At 46.4% G+C, this 18,813-nt stretch overlaps 1 protein-coding gene across 3 annotated transcripts in view; it reads right to left on the reverse strand.

The window, feature by feature from the left end:
* Positions 1–1,181: 1,181 nt before the first annotated feature.
* ZMIZ2 (zinc finger MIZ-type containing 2) overlaps positions 1,182–18,813 on the reverse strand; it is a 58,485-nt gene continuing 40,853 nt past the window's right edge. For all 3 annotated transcript variants that reach the window (XM_077262748.1, XM_077262747.1, XM_077262749.1), the window contains exons 15-19: positions 17,991–18,059; positions 17,628–17,872; positions 16,721–16,893; positions 3,073–3,276; positions 1,182–2,969 (exon numbers count right to left, since the gene is read on the reverse strand). In XM_077262748.1, the coding sequence (XP_077118863.1) occupies positions 2,862–2,969; positions 3,073–3,276; positions 16,721–16,893; positions 17,628–17,872; positions 17,991–18,059 (799 nt within the window). In that variant the 3' untranslated portion in view covers positions 1,182–2,861. The remainder of the gene's footprint in view (positions 2,970–3,072; positions 3,277–16,720; positions 16,894–17,627; positions 17,873–17,990; positions 18,060–18,813) is intronic.

Consider the following 18,813-nt stretch of genomic DNA (forward strand, 5'->3'; position numbering starts at 1 on the left):
ACAGAGTCCCTTTAAACTGGGCAAGCACTATACAAAAGGTGAGGTTGTGGAAGACAGTTTCACGATCAGGTCATAAACCATAGCAGAGAATGAGTGCAGCAATAAAACAAAACTAGTTATACTGCATCAGCAAGGTCTCATCTAAAGTTTTAAAAGCGGACTGGGATCTCAAAATGAGCTGTTCACGCTTTCATAGAAGAATTAAGAAATAGTCAACGTTGACGATCATATATGACATCGGCCATTAAAACTTTGTGCAGAAGATGAAAGACGCATCATGATTACTTCCTTTCGAAATCAGAAAGATGTCCAGCAGTGCCATCAGCTCAGAACTTGTATCAAACCGTGGGACCCAGCTGTACTCCTCTCCTAATTATGAGAAGTCTGGCCAAAAGTGGTCTTCGTGGAAGAATTCCAGCCAAATAAAAGCTATACCTGCAACGTGGAAACAAGGCCAAGATCCTCAAGTATTCATGAAAATCTGGGAAATGAAGTGCAGAAAAATGGCAGCAGGTGATCTGGACTGATGAGTCAAAATGTGAAATATTTGGTTTTAAAAGAAGGCAGGCTGTTCTCCGAAAGGCTGGAGAGTGGTACAATAATGTGTCTGCAGAACAGTGAAGCATGGTGGAGGGTCCTGGCAAACTTGGGACTACATTTTAGTCAAATAAGTCAGAGATTTGGTCAGAATTAATGGTATCCTCAAAGCTGAGAAATACAGGCAGATACTTATTTGTCATGCAACAGCATCAAGGAGGCTTCTAGATGTAGGTATGGGGTCACTGTTGTTGAAGAATAAATTTGGAACCAATGTCAATAAGAACTGTCTTCTGCTTTAAGAAGAGAAGTCCTGGAGGGGATGAATTGCACAAATGACGTCCACAGAAGGTCTGTGGTTAGTTCTCCATGATGTTTGGAACAATCTCTCTGCGGTAATCCTTCAAAAACTTTGTACAAGTGTACCAAGAAGAAATAAAGCTGCTGTAAAGGCAAAAGGTGGTCACATTAAATATTGATGGGATTTAGATTTCTCTTTTCTTACATTCACTTTATTTTATCAATTAACAAAAATGCAAACTATTAATACTTAAAAAATTTTCATTATTTTACACCAGCCTAAAACTTCTGCACACTACCTTACCTACACAAACATACTAAACAACCACACGAGGCCATTGTTTCAATATATAGAGATATATATTTTTTTATTTATGCAAAACGCACATTTTTTTCCAGCACATAGCACAAACCCTAGATATTTAAATAGAAACCCCGACATTTCACCACACTCACCAGTATGATATATCCCTGGCCTGTTTGCATGTGTCTGGAAAAAGAGTCATCATTCATTTATTTTTTTTTTTGGCTTTGCATTAAATCTGTACTTCAGTCGCTGAGGAGCAAGGTTGCGGACCTCATGTACAACCGGTGGTCCCTTTTTTTTGTTTTTTGGCCGCACCTCACTCCTTCATGGCTTATTTGAAAACAAAATTTGTGGGATTCTTATTCATTTATTTTTTCCTTTAAAATCCAGAAACAAAAAAAGTCCAGAAATAAACTAAAACAATAAATAAAACATGACTATGGCTGATCGGTGGTGGGTCTCTGCAGCATTGTAGATGGTTTATGCAAATCGAAGAGGCATACACCTACATCAGTCCCCTTTTAACATTGCTCATAAACGAAGCATCAGGTATATTGTGCCTCATTTCGCTGACATAGGGCACCAAGATTGCCCCCATCGCGGTGCCAGTAGACGTAAGGAGTTTTTTTTGTACATGCTGCATTTTTCCCGCGGTTATGTGATAGTATCAGACAAAAACATATATATAAATATATATTTATATACTGTACACAGATCCCTGCTCTGCTGCAGAGCGAATAATGCAGGGGTTGCAAGGCTGCAGGCCCGTGTTTATTGCATGTACAGTGGGTGGCGCTGCTCAAGCTACTGAAGCTTTCATAATGGAAATAACATACAACGACAAGGACACATTACTACAGGGGGTAACTTCCTGTATAATAATATAGATATATGTAGCAAAGTCGCCTCAGACGATGGCTGAGATTGTAGGAAATATAATGAAGTGTGTCACTAAGATCTTATAGTGTCCATTATAACCAAACCACCCTCCCACCCCCACAAAAGGAATGAGTTATGACTAATGGATCGGCAATATTATACAAGTATACACACAAAGTGTGTATCTTTACATTACAAAAAGGGGGGGAAAAAAAAATAAAAAATAAAATAAAAAAAAAATCATGTGTAGTCTCGTACACACACCTGCGTTGTGCTCTTTGCTTCTGTCTCCTCCAGGTTGGGGGAGGGGGTCACCCTATAATAAAATGGGCTACCAACCCTGCAACAAACCAAACTTTTGTTTTCCTTCTCAGGCTGGTGCTTTGTGACATAATAGGGGACCAAAAACAAAAAAAAAAAAGAAAAAAAAAAAAGGGAAAGAATGGGCATATACACGAGTCAGCAGACAAAGCCGACATACACGGCGCCTGGTAGCGGAGGTATTAACAAGAGGAACATTGCTGGTTTCTTTGAAATGGAGATCTGCAGATATCATTTAACATAGTCAACAATTTCACAAAACTTCTGATCTGCAGAGAGTCTCTCTAAAGCTTCCGGGGGAGCAGTGCTGCAGGCTTTCATTAGTGCAATGATCTGAAGAGTCTGGATTCATCTGTGGAGGTGAATTGTTCGTATCCAGATCAAGTCTTGTGCTCAGCACTGCTCCCATCATCTATTTTTATTAAAAGTTGGGCATGAAGATTAAAAACTCAAAAAAAAAAAAAAAAGGAAAATTAAAAAAAACAAACAAACAAAAAAAAAAACTTAAAATCTTGAATCAGTTGTTTTCGAACAAGGACAGAAGGTCATCATTTCCGCTGCTTGGAAGGTCCGGCGGGCCGAGGTATGATAGCAGCTCATCTGGATTTGTCAGTTCAGGGAGAAGCTGGAAAGTAGAGATGATGGGGGACGTATTAGAAGACAGAATAGATAGGGCAATGACAGACTAAAAATAAAAAAAAATAAAAAAAGAGGAAAAAAAATCTTACATCAAGAGAAGGTTCTGTTACGTCGCCTGCAGAGGGGATCCCCACCGACGGGTTAAATGTCAGATCGTTCCCGGGCTGGGCCATTTGTTGCCGCTGCTGATTCCGATGGTGAAGCTGCTGCTGCGGTGACTGATTGCTGAGACTGGAGATATGAAGAGACTGCGAGGGATTGTGCGACGCTTCTATCCGCCCCGTAGGAGCAACCTATAAAAAATAAAAAAGATGCAAAAAATAGTAGTTACTCACCGATAACGGTGTTTCTCTGAGCCCATGACGGCACCACGGAGAGAGGGGATCCGCCCACCAAGGACAGGAAACCTACAGATAAAAAGGCGGTACCTCTCTCCCGCATCAGTTTGTTTACAGAGTATAAAGGGAACATCAGGTTAACGATCACAAATGTTACTACATTACTAAACCTTTAATAAAGATACCGCGTGTTTATAGATCATATACATAACTAAACATTATAAATGTGTGCACACCCACGCGTGAGGGAGGGAATGTACGGGTGCCGTCATGGGCTCAGAGAAACACCGTTATCGGTGAGTAACTACTATTTTCTCTGTCCCCCATGACGGCACCACGGAGAGAATTGCAGAGACTGTCTACATTAGGGAGGGACTACCGCTTCCAGAACCCTTCTACCAAAGGTAAGGTCTGAAGAAGAATTTAAGTCCAACCGATAGTGCCTAAAGAAAGTTGAGGGTGAAGACCAAGTAGCAGCTTTACATATCTGGTCTATTGTCGCTCCGGCTCTCTCTGCCCAGGAAGCCGCCATCGCCCTGGTTGAATGAGCTTTAACTTCCCCTGGAGCTGTCATCCCACTTGAAGTATATGCGAGATTGATGGCATCTCTGATCCATCTTGCCAACGTACCCTTGGAGGCCTTTTCGAGGGCCCTGAAAACACACAAAGAGAGAACCTTCCTCTCTACACTCCCTAGTAGCCTCCAGGTAATGGATGAGACACCTTCTAACATCCAATGTGTGTAGTAATTTTTCCCCCTCGTTTTTAGGGTCAGGACAAAAGGAGGGAAGAGAGATCTCTTGGGACCTATGGAACCGGGAGGCCACTTTTGGTAAGTATGCCGGATCAGTTTTTAACACCACCCTGTCCTCTAATATTAGTGTGAAGGGTGGCCCGGCTGTCAAGGCTTGTATGTCGCTAATTCTTCGAGCTGAAGTGAGGGCTACCAAAAGGGAGGTCTTAAAGGATAGAATCTTTAAGGGAAGTTCTTTTAAGGGCTCAAAGGGTGCTTTGGTGAGGGCCGTAAGAACTAGATTTAAGTCCCACTGTGGGGCTCTACGTGAGGGTAGAGGCCTAGACCTTTCTGCCGCCTTAATGAATCTGGATACCCAACGATTCTTTGCTAGATTATAATTAAACAGTGCCCCCAGTGCGGCAATATGAACCTTCAGTGTATTAGTGGCTAGGCCTTTTTCCAGCCCATTTTGCAGAAATTCTAACACTAATTTGAGAGGGATTCCTTCGGAGATTTTTGCCCCTGAGGAAGAGAGGAATTTCTTCCAGATTTTACCATACTGTCTGGTAGTTGTTAATTTTCTACTTTTTAAGAGAGTTGACACTAGACCTTGAGAAAAGCCTTTCTCTATCAGTAACCCCCTCTCAAATTCCAAGCTGTCATGTGTAAGCTCGCTACCTGCGGGTGTGATACTGGACCCTGGAATAGGAGATTGGGCAGGTCTGGGAGTATCCAAGGGTCTGTTATGGACATCCTTCTGGCCCAGGAAAACCAAGTTATCTTCGGCCAGTAAGGGGCAATCAATATCACCCGGGCGCTGTCCTCCCTTATTTTCCTCAGAACCGCTGGTATCAGTGTGATAGGGGGAAACGCATAAGCCAGTTTGTGCTTCCAAGGAATCATGAAAGCATCTAGCGCCACCGGGTTCCCTGCTGGGTTTATGGAACAAAAGGGGGTCACCTTCCAATTTAGATTGTTCGCGAAGAGATCTATTGTCGGAACCCCCCACATCTCCGTTATTCGATTGAATATGGACTGGTTCAGTTCCCATTCCCCCTGTTTTAGGCAGACCCGACTTAGGTAGTCTGCCTTGACATTGTCCACCCCTTTTATGTGAAGTGCCGTCAAGGATGCTAAATTTTCCTCGGCCTTCTGTAAGATTGAATGTGTGACTTCCATCAGTGGTTGAGAGTGTGTTCCCCCCTGATGGTTTATGTAGGCCACTACCACTCTGTTGTCTGAAAACAGTCTTACATGATGTGAGTGAAGGGGTTTTTGGAATTCTGTAAGGGCGAATTTTACTGCCAGTAACTCCCTCATGTTGGAGGATGCTTCTTTTACGTCGTCTGACCATGTCCCCTGAACTACTAGATCGTGTAGGTGAGCCCCCCAGCCGAAGGGACTTGCGTCTGTGGTTACCACTTTTGACACTGGGATCACCCATGGTAGACCGCGGCCCAAGTTGCTGTCTTTTGTCCACCAATCTAGCGAGAGAATTGTGTTTAATGAGAAGGTGAACCGACCTTCTAAATTTCCCTTCAGGGAAATTTCTTCCGCTAATGTCTGCCATTGCAGTTCCCTTGTATGTGACTGGGCCCATTGGACGGCAGAAATGCAGGCTGTCATGGACCCGAGGAGAGACATTGCCTCTCGAAGTGATATAGAGGGGAGATTTCTTGCCCTGGACACTAACCCCACCACTTTTTGGATCTTTTCTTGGGGTAGGCGACATTCCTGGGAGATGGAATCCAACGTGATCCCCAGGTACTCCTGAATCTGACTCGGTATTAGTCTGGACTTCTTCAGATTCAGGAGCCACCCCAAGCTTTCCAAAGAGTCCATAACTAATTTTAGCTGGTTTTTGCAATGTTGGGGGGAGTTGCCTATTATCAGGAAATCGTCCAGGTATGGGACGATTAGGGTGTTCTGTTTCCTCAGGTCTGCCATGACTTCCGCTATCAATTTGGTGAATACCCGTGGGGCTATTGCGAGACCGAACGGGAGGGCTGTAAACTGATAATGCTTTACCATCCCTTCTATTTCGATTGCCACCCTGAGGAATTTTTGGAAGTCTTTGTGAATGGGGACGTGGTAGTATGCGTCCTTTAAGTCGAGCACTACCATGAAACAATGCGGAAACAACATTTTGACTGCTGTCTTTATTGTTTCCATTTTGAAAGGTTCCACAATCAGGTGTTTGTTTAAATTTTTTAAATTGATAATCGTCCTGAAAGATCCGTCTGGCTTTTTCCTGAGAAAAATCGGAGAGTAGAACCCTCTCCCTCTTTCTCGGAGAGGGACCTCCAGAAGAACCCCTTTGTCTAGCAACGTTGTGACTTCCTGTTCCAGAGCTATCCGCTCCTGTGGAGAAGCTCTCTGGGATGTCACCAGGAAGGACGGCTGAGGGAATGTAAGAAATTTGAATTTTAGTCCCGACTGTACCAAATCCAGAATCCAGGCACTGCTGGTTATCTTTTCCCAGGCTGAGAGGAATAGGGACAATCTTCCTCCCACCTGGGGCAAAAGTTCATTGTGCGGGTTTTTTGGGATCGGTGGGGCTTTTGTTGAAGATAAATCCTTTGCTCTTATTCTTTTTGTCTTCCCATCTGTCCTGTGGTCTAGGTGGCTTCCTACGGAAGAATTTTTTACTCCGAAAAGGACGTTTATAAGATGGGTATTGCAGGACGGGAAAGGACTTCTTTTTGTCTCCTGCCTTTTCCAAAATATCATCCAGAGTAGAGCCGAAAAGAAATTCTCCCTCACACGGAATATTACAAAGTTTAGCCTTTGTTTGGAGGTCTCCGGGCCAACATTTGAGCCAGAGGGCTCTTCTGGCTGCATTGGAGAACACCGCTGACCTGGCCGAAAGCCTGATGGAGTCTGCTGACGCATCGGCCAAAAAAGCGGCTGCCCCTTTCATTACTGGTAGGGTATTCAGTATACTGTCTCTGGATGTTTTGTCCTTGAGCTGGGATTCCAGCTGATCAAGCCACACCATAAGGGAGCGGGACGTGCAAGCTGCGGCCACCGCTGGTTTTAGGCCTCCTCCTGCTGCTTCCCAGGAACTTTTTAGGAAAGCATCTGCTTTTTTATCCATGGGATCCTTTAAGACCCCCATGTCTTCAAAAGGTAGGGCAAACTTTTTTGATGCTTTAGCGATTGCTACGTCTAATTTAGGTGCTTTTTCCCAAAAGGAGCATGCAGGGTCTTCAAAAGGGTATTTCCTTTTGGGTGTAAGTAGGGCCTTTCTTAAAGTTTTTTTCCATTCTTTATTTATTAACCCCTTCACCCCCAAGGGTGGTTTGCACGTTAATGACCGGGCCAATTTTTACAATTCTGACCACTGTCTCTTTATGAGGTTATAACTCCAAAACGCTTCAACGGATCTTAGCGATTCTGACATTGTTTTCTCGTGACATATTGTACTTCATGATAGTGGTAAAATTTCTTTGATATCACTTGCGTTTATTTGTGAAAAAAAAGGAAAATTGGCGAAAATTTTGAAAATTTCGCAATTTTCCAACTTTGAATTTTTATTCTGTTAAACCAGAGAGTTATGTGACACAAAATAGTTAATAAATAACATTTCCCACATATCTACTTTACATCAGCGCAATTTTGGAAACAAAAATTTTTTTTTTTTAAGGAAGTTATAAGGGTTAAAATTTGAACAGCAATTTCTCATTTTTACAACAAAATTTACAAAACCATTTTTTTTAGGCACCACCTCACATTTGAAGTCATTTTGAGGGGTCTATATGGCAGAAAATACCAAAAAGTTACACCATTCTGAAAATTGCACCCCTCAAGGTGCTCAAAACCACATTCAAGAAGTTTATTAACCCTTCAGATGTTTCACAGCAGCAGAAGCAACATGGAAGGAAAAAATTAACATTTTACTTTTTAGTCACAAAAATGATCTTTCAGCAATTAATTTTTTTAATTTCCCAAGGGTAAAAAGAGAAAATGGACCTTAAAAGTTGTTGCCCAATTTGTCCTGAGTACGCTGATACCCCACATGTGAGGGAGAACCACTTTTTGGGCGCACGGCAGAGCTCAGAAGGAAAGGAGCGTCGTTTGACATTTTCAAGCTAAAATTGGCTGCAATTGAAATCGGACGCCATGTCGTGTTTGGCCAGCCCCTGATGTGCCTAAACAGTGGAAACCCCCCATAAGTGACCCCATTTTGGAAACTAGACCCCCTAAGGAACTTATCTAGATGTGTCGTGAGCACTTTTATCCCCCAAGTGCTTCACGAAAGTTTATAACGCCCGGGCGTGAAAATAAAAAATCCTATTTTTTCTACAAACATGATCGTTTAGTCCCCAATTGTTTATTTTCTCAAGGGTAGCAGGAGAAATTGGACCCCAAAAGTTGTTGTCCAATTTGTCCTGAGTACGCTGATACCCCATATGTGGGGGGTAACCACTGTTTGGGCGCATGGCAGGGCTCAGAAGGAAAGGAGCGCCCTTTGACATTTTCAAGCTAAAATTGGCTGGAATTGAGATCGGATGCCATGTCGTGTTTGGCGAGCCCCTGATGTGCCTAAACAGTGGAAACCCCCCATAAGTGACCCCATTTTGGAAACTAGACCCCCTAAGGAACTTATCTAGATGTGTCGTGAGCACTTTTATCCCCCAAGTGCTTCACGAAAGTTTATAACGCCCGGGCGTGAAAATAAAAAATCCTATTTTTTCCCCACAAAAATGATCTTTCAGTCCCCAATTTTTTATTTTCCCAAGGGTAACAAGAGAAATTGGACCCCAAAAGTTGCTGTCCATTTTGTTCTGAGTACGCTGGTACCCCATATGTGGGAAAAAACTGTTTGGGCACTTCGGGACTCAGAAGGGAAGCAGTGACGATTTGGAATGCAGACTTTGATGGACTGGTTCTGAGGGCGTCATGTTCCGTTTGCAGAGCCCCTGATGTGCCTAAACAGTAAAAAAAACCCACAAGTGACATCATTTTGGAACCTAGACCCCCATGGAACTTACTTAGATGTGCCCCCTCTTTGGAACTAATCTACTGGTTCCTAATTAGTAGTGCATGGAGGTGTGGTACAATTTGAAGCAGTCCTTCATACACAGGCCAGGTTTGTCGGGGCAGGTGTCGCATTGATAGATGGTGTCCTTGCGTACTCCTCGTTTGTAGCACACTCGGCACCTTTTTTGCGGCTTACCTTTCCTACCAGTTGGCGGGACCACCCCCGGGAAAATGCTGACCTGGTACAATACGAGCACCCTCAGTTCCGGAAGTACTGGGGCCCGCTCCTTCCCTCGTGCCAAACATCAGGGCCTTAACCACTACCTCCTGGAACTGAAGGTACGTCGTATCGGTGTGGCGTGCACATCGTGACAGCAGGAACGCGTTAAGCATTGCCATTTGTACGATGTACACCGACAGCTTTTTGTACCACACCTTGGCCTTCCTCAAAGCACTGTACGGTTGGAGGAGTTGATCGGAGAGATCAACGCCCCCCATGTTTTTGTTGTACCCCAGTACACAGTCCGGTTTGCAGACCTGTGTAGAGGTACCCCGTACAGTGCTGAGGGCGCTGCCATCACCGTGTATGGTGGTCAACAGAAGGACATCCCTCTTGTCCTTGTACTTGACCACCAGCAGGTGGTCGCTACATTGGGCTTTGCTCTCACCTTTTCTGAGCATCTGCCCAAGTAGCGTCATTGGGAGGCCTCTCTGATTTTTGCGGACAGTACCGCAGGCTGCGGTACCTCGCGCAGAGAGGGATTTGTAGAGTGGGATGCTGGAATAAAAGTTATCGGTGTAGAGGTGATAACCTTTATCCAGCAGTGGGTGCACCAAATCCCACACTATTTTCCCACTCACTCCCAAGACAGGGGGACACTCAGGCGGTTCAATCCTGCTGTCCTTCCCTTCGTAAACTCTAAAGCTGTGGGTGTACCCTGAGGTACTCTCACACAGCTTGTAGAGTTTGATTCCGTACCTGGCCCTTTTGCTGGGCAGGTATTGACGGAATCTGAGCCGCCCCTTAAAATGAACCAAGGACTCATCCACACAGATGTCCCTTTTGGGCACGTACACTTCAGCAAACATTTTGCTGAAGTGTTCGATGACCGGCCGAACTTTGAACAGACGGTCAAAATTGGGGTCATCTCGTGCGGGACACTGTGCATTATCGGAATAATGCAGGAATTTGTGGATGGCCTCAAAACGCGTCCGAGCCATGACCATTCGGAACACTGGAGTGTTATATAAAATATCCACACTCCAATATTGCCGAAGGTCTGGCTTCTTCACGATCCCCATGTGGAGGACCAGGCCCCAAAACTGCATCATTTCTACTGCGTCTACAGGAGACCAGTTAGAAAATGATGAACTGGGGTTTTGCTCCAAAAATTGCCGAGCGTACAAATTAGTTTGCTCCACCATGAGGTTAATAAAATCCTCAGAGAAAAAGACTTTGAAAAAGTCTATTTCTGTGAGGCCGGTGGTGTCAAACCCGATTCCTGATTCTGCCACAAAATCAGGAATCAGTGGCTCGTAATTTTTGGGGGGCGAGGTCCATATGGGGTCCGAAGAAGGGCGCGCTGGTTCATCTTCAGGAGTGGGTGCTGCGTCATCTTCTCTCCTGGGGCGTCTGCGAGGTGGTTCCGCAGGACCCGAGGAGGAAGATGAGGAGGAGGAGGAGGAAGAGGATGAAGAATCTGAAGAGTAAAGGAATGTGGGATCCTCTCCCTCGCTATCAGTGTCGGAGGCAAGAAAAGAATATGCCTCCTCTGCTGAATAGCGCTGCTGGGACGAACGGGACATTTTTTGTATGAGTATGGTGCTTGGGTGCAATTTATTGGAACTATGTGTACGTGTGGGGGGGGGGGGGATAGTGTTTGGTGCAAACTTCTGAAAAGTAAAAGAAAAAAAGCAAATAGGGAAAAAAAAATACCTGTGAAAGGAAAAGTCTAAAACAGCAGGCCCTAGCTCTGATAAGTGAACTGCGTCACTTATCAAAGTTCGGCGCCTGCTGGGTGTGTGAATGGGGATGTGGAAAAAACACCAGGCACGAGAGCTCTGATAAGTGAACCGAGTCACTTATCAAAGTTCGGCGGCGGAGGCGGGGTGCGTGGATGGGGATGTGTGAAAAAAAAGAAAAGAAACGAAAGGCACGGGTTCAGACGCAGTGGCGGGGTGCGCGGACGGGGATGTGTAAAAAAAAAAAAAAAAGAAACGAAAGGCACGGGTTCAGACGCAGTGGCGGGGTGCGCGGACGGGGATGTGGAAAAAAAAAAAAAAGAAACGAAAGGCACGGGTTCAGATGCAGCGGTGGGGTGCGTGGATGGGGATGTGTGAAAAAAAAAAAAGAAACGAAAGGCACGGGTTCAGACGCAGTGGCGGGGTGCGCGGACGGGGATGTGGAAAAAAAAAAAAAGAAACGAAAGGCACGGGTTCAGATGCAGCGGTGGGGTGCGTGGATGGGGATGTGTGAAAAAAAAAAAGAAACGAAAGGCACGGGTTCAGACGCAGCGGTGGGGTGCGTGGACGGGGATGTGGAGGAGAAAAGTGAGCACGAGTGCTGATCGGTGAACTGCGTCACCAATCAACGCTCGGCGGCACTAAGGGGGGTGAAAAAGAAAAGCGAGCACGAGTGTTGATCGGTGAACTGCGTCACCAATCAACGCTCGGCGGCTGCTAAATTTGGGCACGGACGGACGCGGCGCAAAGTGAGGGTGGAGGGGGAAGGGGGGATGGGGGTGGGGGGGTAAGAAAGATCGTGCCGGGATCGGGGTATCACTTACGGTTGTAGTCTCTCTTCTTTCTTCTGTCTTCTTTCTTTTGTTTTTTTAGCGAGAATTATGGTGTCACAGGCTACTGTGGCACCACAAGTCTCAGCACAGGAGGGGGATCTGACAGCGTGACCGCTCTGCAGGAACCCTCACCAAGTGTGAGGATTCCTGAAGAGCGGTCAGACAGGTCAGGGACAGGTGACACAGGTCACAGAGCGGTCACACCGCTGCTGTGACCTGTGATTGGTGGGATCGATGATCACATCGATCCCACCAATCAGGGGAGGCCCTGGTGACGCCGGTGTTGCTAGGCACCAGCCTATGATCGGAGCTCACAGCTCCGGTCATAGGCAGGTTACCGGCAGGTCACCAGCAAGTGACCAGCAGGTGACCGGCAGGTCACCATCAGGGCACAGCGCGGTCATACCGCTGCTGTGCCCTGTGATTGGCGCGATCAACGATCACATCGATCGCGCCAATCACACCTGCAGGATCCGGAGCACAAGGAGGCAGGGCACAGGAGAGCAGAGGGGGCTGCGGAGCGCGTTACAGGCAGGGCACAGCGCGGTAACACCGCCGCTGTGCCCTGCGATTGGCGCGATCGATATGATCGTCGATCGCGCCAATCCGGGGGGTTCTGGCCAGTGCCTGGCGTTGCCAGGCACCGGCCCCAGGATCGAGTACATCGGTACTCGATCCTAGCCTGGGACCTCACTGTTTCAGCCAATCTGATTGGCTGAAACAGTGAGAAAGGCTGTGATTCGCTGTTCAGAATTGAACAGCCAATCACAGCGATCGGGAGGCCGGGGGGGCGGCGCCATACCCCGAAATGCCGAGGCCATCTTCCGTACGGTAAGATGGCATCGGAATTTTAATGCGATCACCGCGACTTAAGTCGCGGTGTCGCATTAAAGGGCATGACGTACTATCCCGTCGGCGGTCATACGGGCCCACCCCACCTCGACAGGATAGTACGTCAAATGTCGGGAAGGGGTTAAGGCTTGTATTTTATCATTAAGGGGAAACACCCTTCTTTTCTGCTCCAGTCCACCGAACATGATATCTTGGACTGATTTTTTAGTGTGGGAATCAGCGAGGCCCATGGTACTTCTGACTGCTTTAATTAGGGAGTCTGTTTCTTCTAATGGGAAACAACTACGACCTCTCTGAGAAGAGGATGATGAAGAGGATGATGAAGAATCTGAGGAATTTGAACTAATCTCCCCACTATCTGAGGCACTAGAGTCAGATATAGGGACATTTTGTTTAATTTTTTTACGTTTTTTACCCTCCTGGAGAGACTTAAAGGTATCTTCCACCTGAGTTTTAATTAATGTTTTGAGTTCTGTGGCGAACCCTGGAAGCCCTTCACAGAGGGTCTCTTCCATACAGGATTTACATAGTCTTTTTTCCCATGAGGCCGGTAAATCTTCCTTACAAAGCGCGCAGATCCTATGTTTGGACATCCCTGCGCTCTTCCTTCCCTAAAACAACAAGAGAAAAGTAGGCTCTATTAGCCGGAGCATTCACGGAGATCACTCACCACCTGTGTACCCTCAGTACCGGCTGTGGATGGTCCGTATCGACAGTATGGTGCTCCTTCGATCCGGATGCAGCACTAGAATTTTTGCTGTGCTGAGATCCAGACCGTGCTCCAGTTGCACGCCGCTGGACATGAGAGGTTGCTTGCCCCTGCTGCCGGCGTTTCTGCTGCTGCTGCGGTGCCTGCGCTGGTGAACCCTGCAATTCGGGGTCACTCATAGTTGCAGGGGAACGCTGGCTGTACTCCATTAGAGCAACTAGCCAGGGAGACAGCCCCCCATTTAAATACTCAGCGCGCCGGTTTCCGCGCGCTTCCTGACGCTAGGTTGTGCGCATGCGCGAATCCCAGCATGCACCGCACCGTCCCAGCAAGCCTTGCGCCGCCCAGAATGCCCTGCTTCGACCAGCAGGCATTGCGGCACCCGCGCATGCACGTTACTAACCCGGAAGTGCGGCCCCATGCCGCTTGATGCTTCCTGGTGCGCCGTTCACGCGCGCATTGCCGCGCCGTGCTCCACCTATGGAGGGACCCCTCCCCGTGGTTTTTCGCGTGGGTGTGTGCCATGTGGAACCCCCACGTAGTGAGGATTCCTCTAGGAGCCGCAGCGCTGCTGCTGCGGTCCCCCGCTCACCCTAGAGACCCACTGATCCCAGCGGTGGCGCATCGGGTGGCCCAGCCTAGCCAGGGACCCCCGCTGCCTGAACCGGTCTGACTGGCCCCGGAATCCAACGACGATCTGAGGTAAGATCTGCTGCAGGTCCCGTCAAGGACAGGAAACCAAACTGATGCGGGAGAGAGGTACCGCCTTTTTATCTGTAGGTTTCCTGTCCTTGGTGGGCGGATCCCCTCTCTCCGTGGTGCCGTCATGGGGGACAGAGAAATAAGTAGTACTTGAGAGTTTCCAAAAAACAGTCAAAGAATAGGACTGATGAGATTTTATACCCAGTGATAAATGCTGAATCGCAAGAAAACTCGCAGTAATCATCTCAGCTTCAGGTAAAAGTTCAAACTTAATTTTTTTTTTTTTCACCGAAGTCTCCCACAGATATTAAATGAGGTCGTCACAAAATGGTATCCCATTCCCATACACTCTGCTTTGGTGCAAGAATATCACAGAGGGGACATCTACGAGCCAATCTGACATGCCTGGCACATACATTCATTTAAATGGTTGCCAAATAACCTGCAGAGGAAAAGTCTAGTCCTATGTGATAGTGATGACCGAACAGTAACCCCCAACCTTTCTTACCATGAGTACCACCATTCAGCTCTGAGAGATCGGCATGAGCCACATCCAGAGTGCCCCTCGAGCAGTGCCATCCGCCTCCCCCAGCATAGTGACACCAGATATCACACCAAGACTGTATACTTGCACCTAGGGTTTACCACCTTAGTCCAGTTTCACACGTCTGTTTATTTCCGATGCCCGAAAAAAAAAACAAAAAAAAAAACAAAAACACGGTACCGGAGATGTCCGTGTGTGTACTACGTGTGGCAACAGTGTGCTGCATCAGTACCACACGAACAACCGCCAGAAGCGCTACAGTAAGCGTTGTTCCACGGCAGCTGGTGCTGCTGCCACTAATAAACAGTGACAGTAGGTGCAGATGATTGGGGTATTCTACAGCCGCCGGCTGCGATCTAAGGAAATGAATGAAAGACCCGACGTGGGTTCCCCCCTATTTTCTTGAACCAACCAGACAAAACACAACTGGGGGCTGCAACGCTCAGCTGTCAGCTCCTGCAAGGTTGGTTATCAAGAATAGAGGGGTCCCCACGCTGTTTTTTTAAATTATTTAAATAATAATAATAATTAAAAAAAAAAAAAAACAGCGTGGGGTGTCCCCCATTTTTGACAACCAGCCTTGCTAAAAGCTCACAGCTCTCAGCAGCTCATTCACCAGTGGTTTTCAGCAGGGACGGTCGCATCTTGACACCGTCCAGGTTGAAAACTATTTAGCTCCCAGACATTAATTACAGCATGGGACACAATGACGGACAGGTATAGGTATATTGTTGGTTTATTATTTAACTTTTATTATAGGAGATCAAGGGCGTCGGGGATTTAGGCGATGCAGTAAGTATGGTTTAATTTAATTTAGAACATTAAAGGAGTCTGTATTTTTTTTTCAAATAAAGGATTTTATTCTGGCTGTGTCTTTATTTAACATTACAACTATAGGATTAGTAATGAAGAGGTGTATTATAGATGCCTCTCCATTACCAAGCTGTGGGCGTGATGAAAGGTGACATTAACCCCTCATTACCCCACTTGCCACCGCTACAGGGCAAGTGGGAAGAGTCGGGCAAAATGCCAGAAAAGGCGCATCTAATAGATGCGCCTTTTCTGGGCAGCTGCGGGGGCTATATCAATGGACCCTTACCAGCCTGAGAATAGCTGCCCCCAGCTGGGAGCTTTAGCAAGGCTGGTTGTCAAAAATGCGGGGACCCCACACCATTTTTATTTATTTACATAATTAATAAAACAGCGTGGGGATCCCTCTATTCTTGATAACCAACCTTGAAGAAGCTGACAGCTTAGGGTTGCAGCCCCCAACTGTGAGATTTGTCTGGTTGGTTCAAGAAAATAGGGGGAACTCACATTGAGTTTTTTATTCATTTAATTTCTTTAGATCGCAGCCGGCGGCTGTGGAATACCCCGATCATCCGCACCTTCTGTCACAGTTATTAGCGGCAGCAGGTGTTGGATGATGGGGGTAAGAGTCCCAAAAGCCCCCACCTGATGTTGTTCGGACTTTAATATAACTCATCATTCTCCTCTGCTCGTGCCGATCGCGGGCAGAGCAGGGGAGAATGACGAGAGCTGGCTTCAGCACAAAGCCACTGGGGAACAGCGCTTACTGTAGCGCTTCTTCCACGATACGTGTCACACGGAGGACATCAACGTGTGTTCTCAGTATGCATGTGTGCGGGACGTTTTGCCGTGCTGACTGTAAAAAAACGGACATATCAGCGTGTTTTGCCCATGGAGACATGGTCCGTGGAAACACACTGACGTGCACAGACCCATTCATTTGAATGGGTCTACGTGTCTCCGGTACGTGTGAAAGCTGTCACCAGCCTACTACATCATCTCACCAATTAGAACGCCAGTGTGTATCCCGACCTGCTCTTCTGTTTGGGGCTACACACAATAGTCACCCTCTGGAGACCTGATCTTCATAGCCATTTGCTAGATCTTTTGGCAAACAGCTGCAAGCCAAAGAATAGTTATGTGTGGCTCCCGAGGCCCGGGTTGGGGAGTTTGGATTCAGGCTAGGGTCAAATTACAGTTTTTTGTTTTTTTCATACCCAGGGGGAAAAATAAAAAAACAACAACCCACAAACCAATGTTCTCCTCACCTGGCCAGCTAAGGGTGGACCTCCGCTCTTTTCCATCATGGTATTTGGAATGTCAGACTGATAGGAGATGGGTGGCGGACCACTAGGGGTGAAGTCATTCATTGTTGGTGTGCTGGGGTTGGAGGACGGGAAGCCGGCCTCAGGAAATCCACCCTGGTTCTGGAAAGTCGGACCTGGAAAGGATAAAGAAGCACATGAGGAGGTTGTACCATCACCAATGTGTGTACACTGAAGGTGTGTCAAGTACTGTGTCTAAACTTCCCACTGTTCTTGGCTGCCATTTCCAGGGTCATTGACAGGTTTACAACCTACCCCCTATGTGACCTGATTAATATTTCAATTGACTGGCTATAAAGGTTGATTAAATTCTTGGTATAACCATCTGCTGGCTATGGTGGTAGGACCCACTGCGAGGATTGCCGTGATGTGGCAGTGGGCTTCGTACAGTCTGATCAGAATATTAAACTAAGAACCTCATGTTCAGTTATGTAGGTTTTTGCCTAGCGGCTTTAGAGCAATGTGTGATTTTTGGAGGTGCGGTTCATGCTCTTTTTTGGTGATAACCATCTGCTGGCTATATTCTCAGGATGTGTCATAAATGTCCGAGATCAGCCATGCATTAAAATCTGTCCATATAGGTTTCTATTCACTGGTCGGAACATGGGCAGGGTGTCCCTACACTTGCGCCTGGCCATTTTGGTTGCTACTGGTCCCTGGGTCATTAAACCTCATGTAACTTCAGTATTACTTCTTCTGAGTCCTGCTCCTGTCCTACCTGCGAGGAGCGACATCCAAATTTACCTAATAGAAATCCTCAGCTCAATGGAAAGTGAAGATTAATATTAACAATTATGGAGGAACATTAATGAAGTACATTAAAGCGGCTTGACGATATCTTATTACTCACCCTGTTGGCCGCCATAGTCGGGCCGCACTCCACCGCCCGACTGCATACTACTGAAGGGAGAAGAATTTGGTCCCAGCGCCGCGATCATTTCCATAACGTTTGGCATAACCATGTGTGCTGGGCTCAGGCTGCGACAGCGCTTCAGTACTGGTCCGTCGGCCTCTTCCTTCACGTGGGTGTCCGGCTTCACAGGGACCGGCTTCCAGCAACAGGAAGGATCAATAGTAATCTCTTCATAATCAGAGCTAAGGCACAGAAAACAACATCACCTTATGACGAGAGTCCAGAATTAGGAACACAACCATCATTATAGAGGAGCCTGTGACAACTATGGCCGATCATCGACATATGCCTGATACTCACTTCTGGATATACAGCAATGTTCCCAGCATGTACTGGTCAACTTCTAATCCCTCCAACAGGGCGGTTTTACTGCAAAACAAAGATATAAATTGTGTTATTCACATGTGATAGAGGTAATGGTGCAGTCTGTGGATTACAGGATATTGCTTTACAGCGCGACAACAATGAAACTGCAACTGCACGGTGTGAAATGTCACTCGTGGTCATCTAGCGCCATCTACTGTCTGACAGGCGGTACTGCAAGCTTTTATTACTGCGGCGCACCTTAAGCTGCAATATCAAACAATGTAATCATTTTCAGTACACAAGTATCACGGCTGCAACTCCATTACTGGCTCTCGACCACGTTTTGGACAGCAATAACACCCTCTAAAAAGAACATTGCTGAGCATAGCTACCCCCACCGGTTTTCTCTAAAATTCCCTGGTTCCAGAGAAATCATAACATAAAATACATAGCAAAGAATCAGAGAGATATTATCTTAAATAATCGTCTCAATTCATTGTGCCACAGTCATATCAATAAAAGGAGAGAAGAGTGAGGTGGATCCCGCACTATGCCAAAATCCATTAATCCATGCAGAAATATATATATATATATATACACACACACACACATATACATACATACACAGGGGTTGGACAAAATAATGGAAACGCCTAACGTTTTGGCATCATAATCTTCGAACATGTTATATACATGCAAACCGTGACATACGGTAATGTTTTGTAGTTGATTATTTGTGATATGTGTATGTAAAGTAACTGTTTGTTTTGCATAATTGTAAGAACATTGATGAGAACCTGATACCAATGGCAGACCT

Source organism: Ranitomeya variabilis, chromosome 5 (genome assembly GCF_051348905.1).
Source record: "Ranitomeya variabilis isolate aRanVar5 chromosome 5, aRanVar5.hap1, whole genome shotgun sequence".
Lineage (NCBI taxonomy): Eukaryota > Metazoa > Chordata > Amphibia > Anura > Dendrobatidae > Ranitomeya > Ranitomeya variabilis.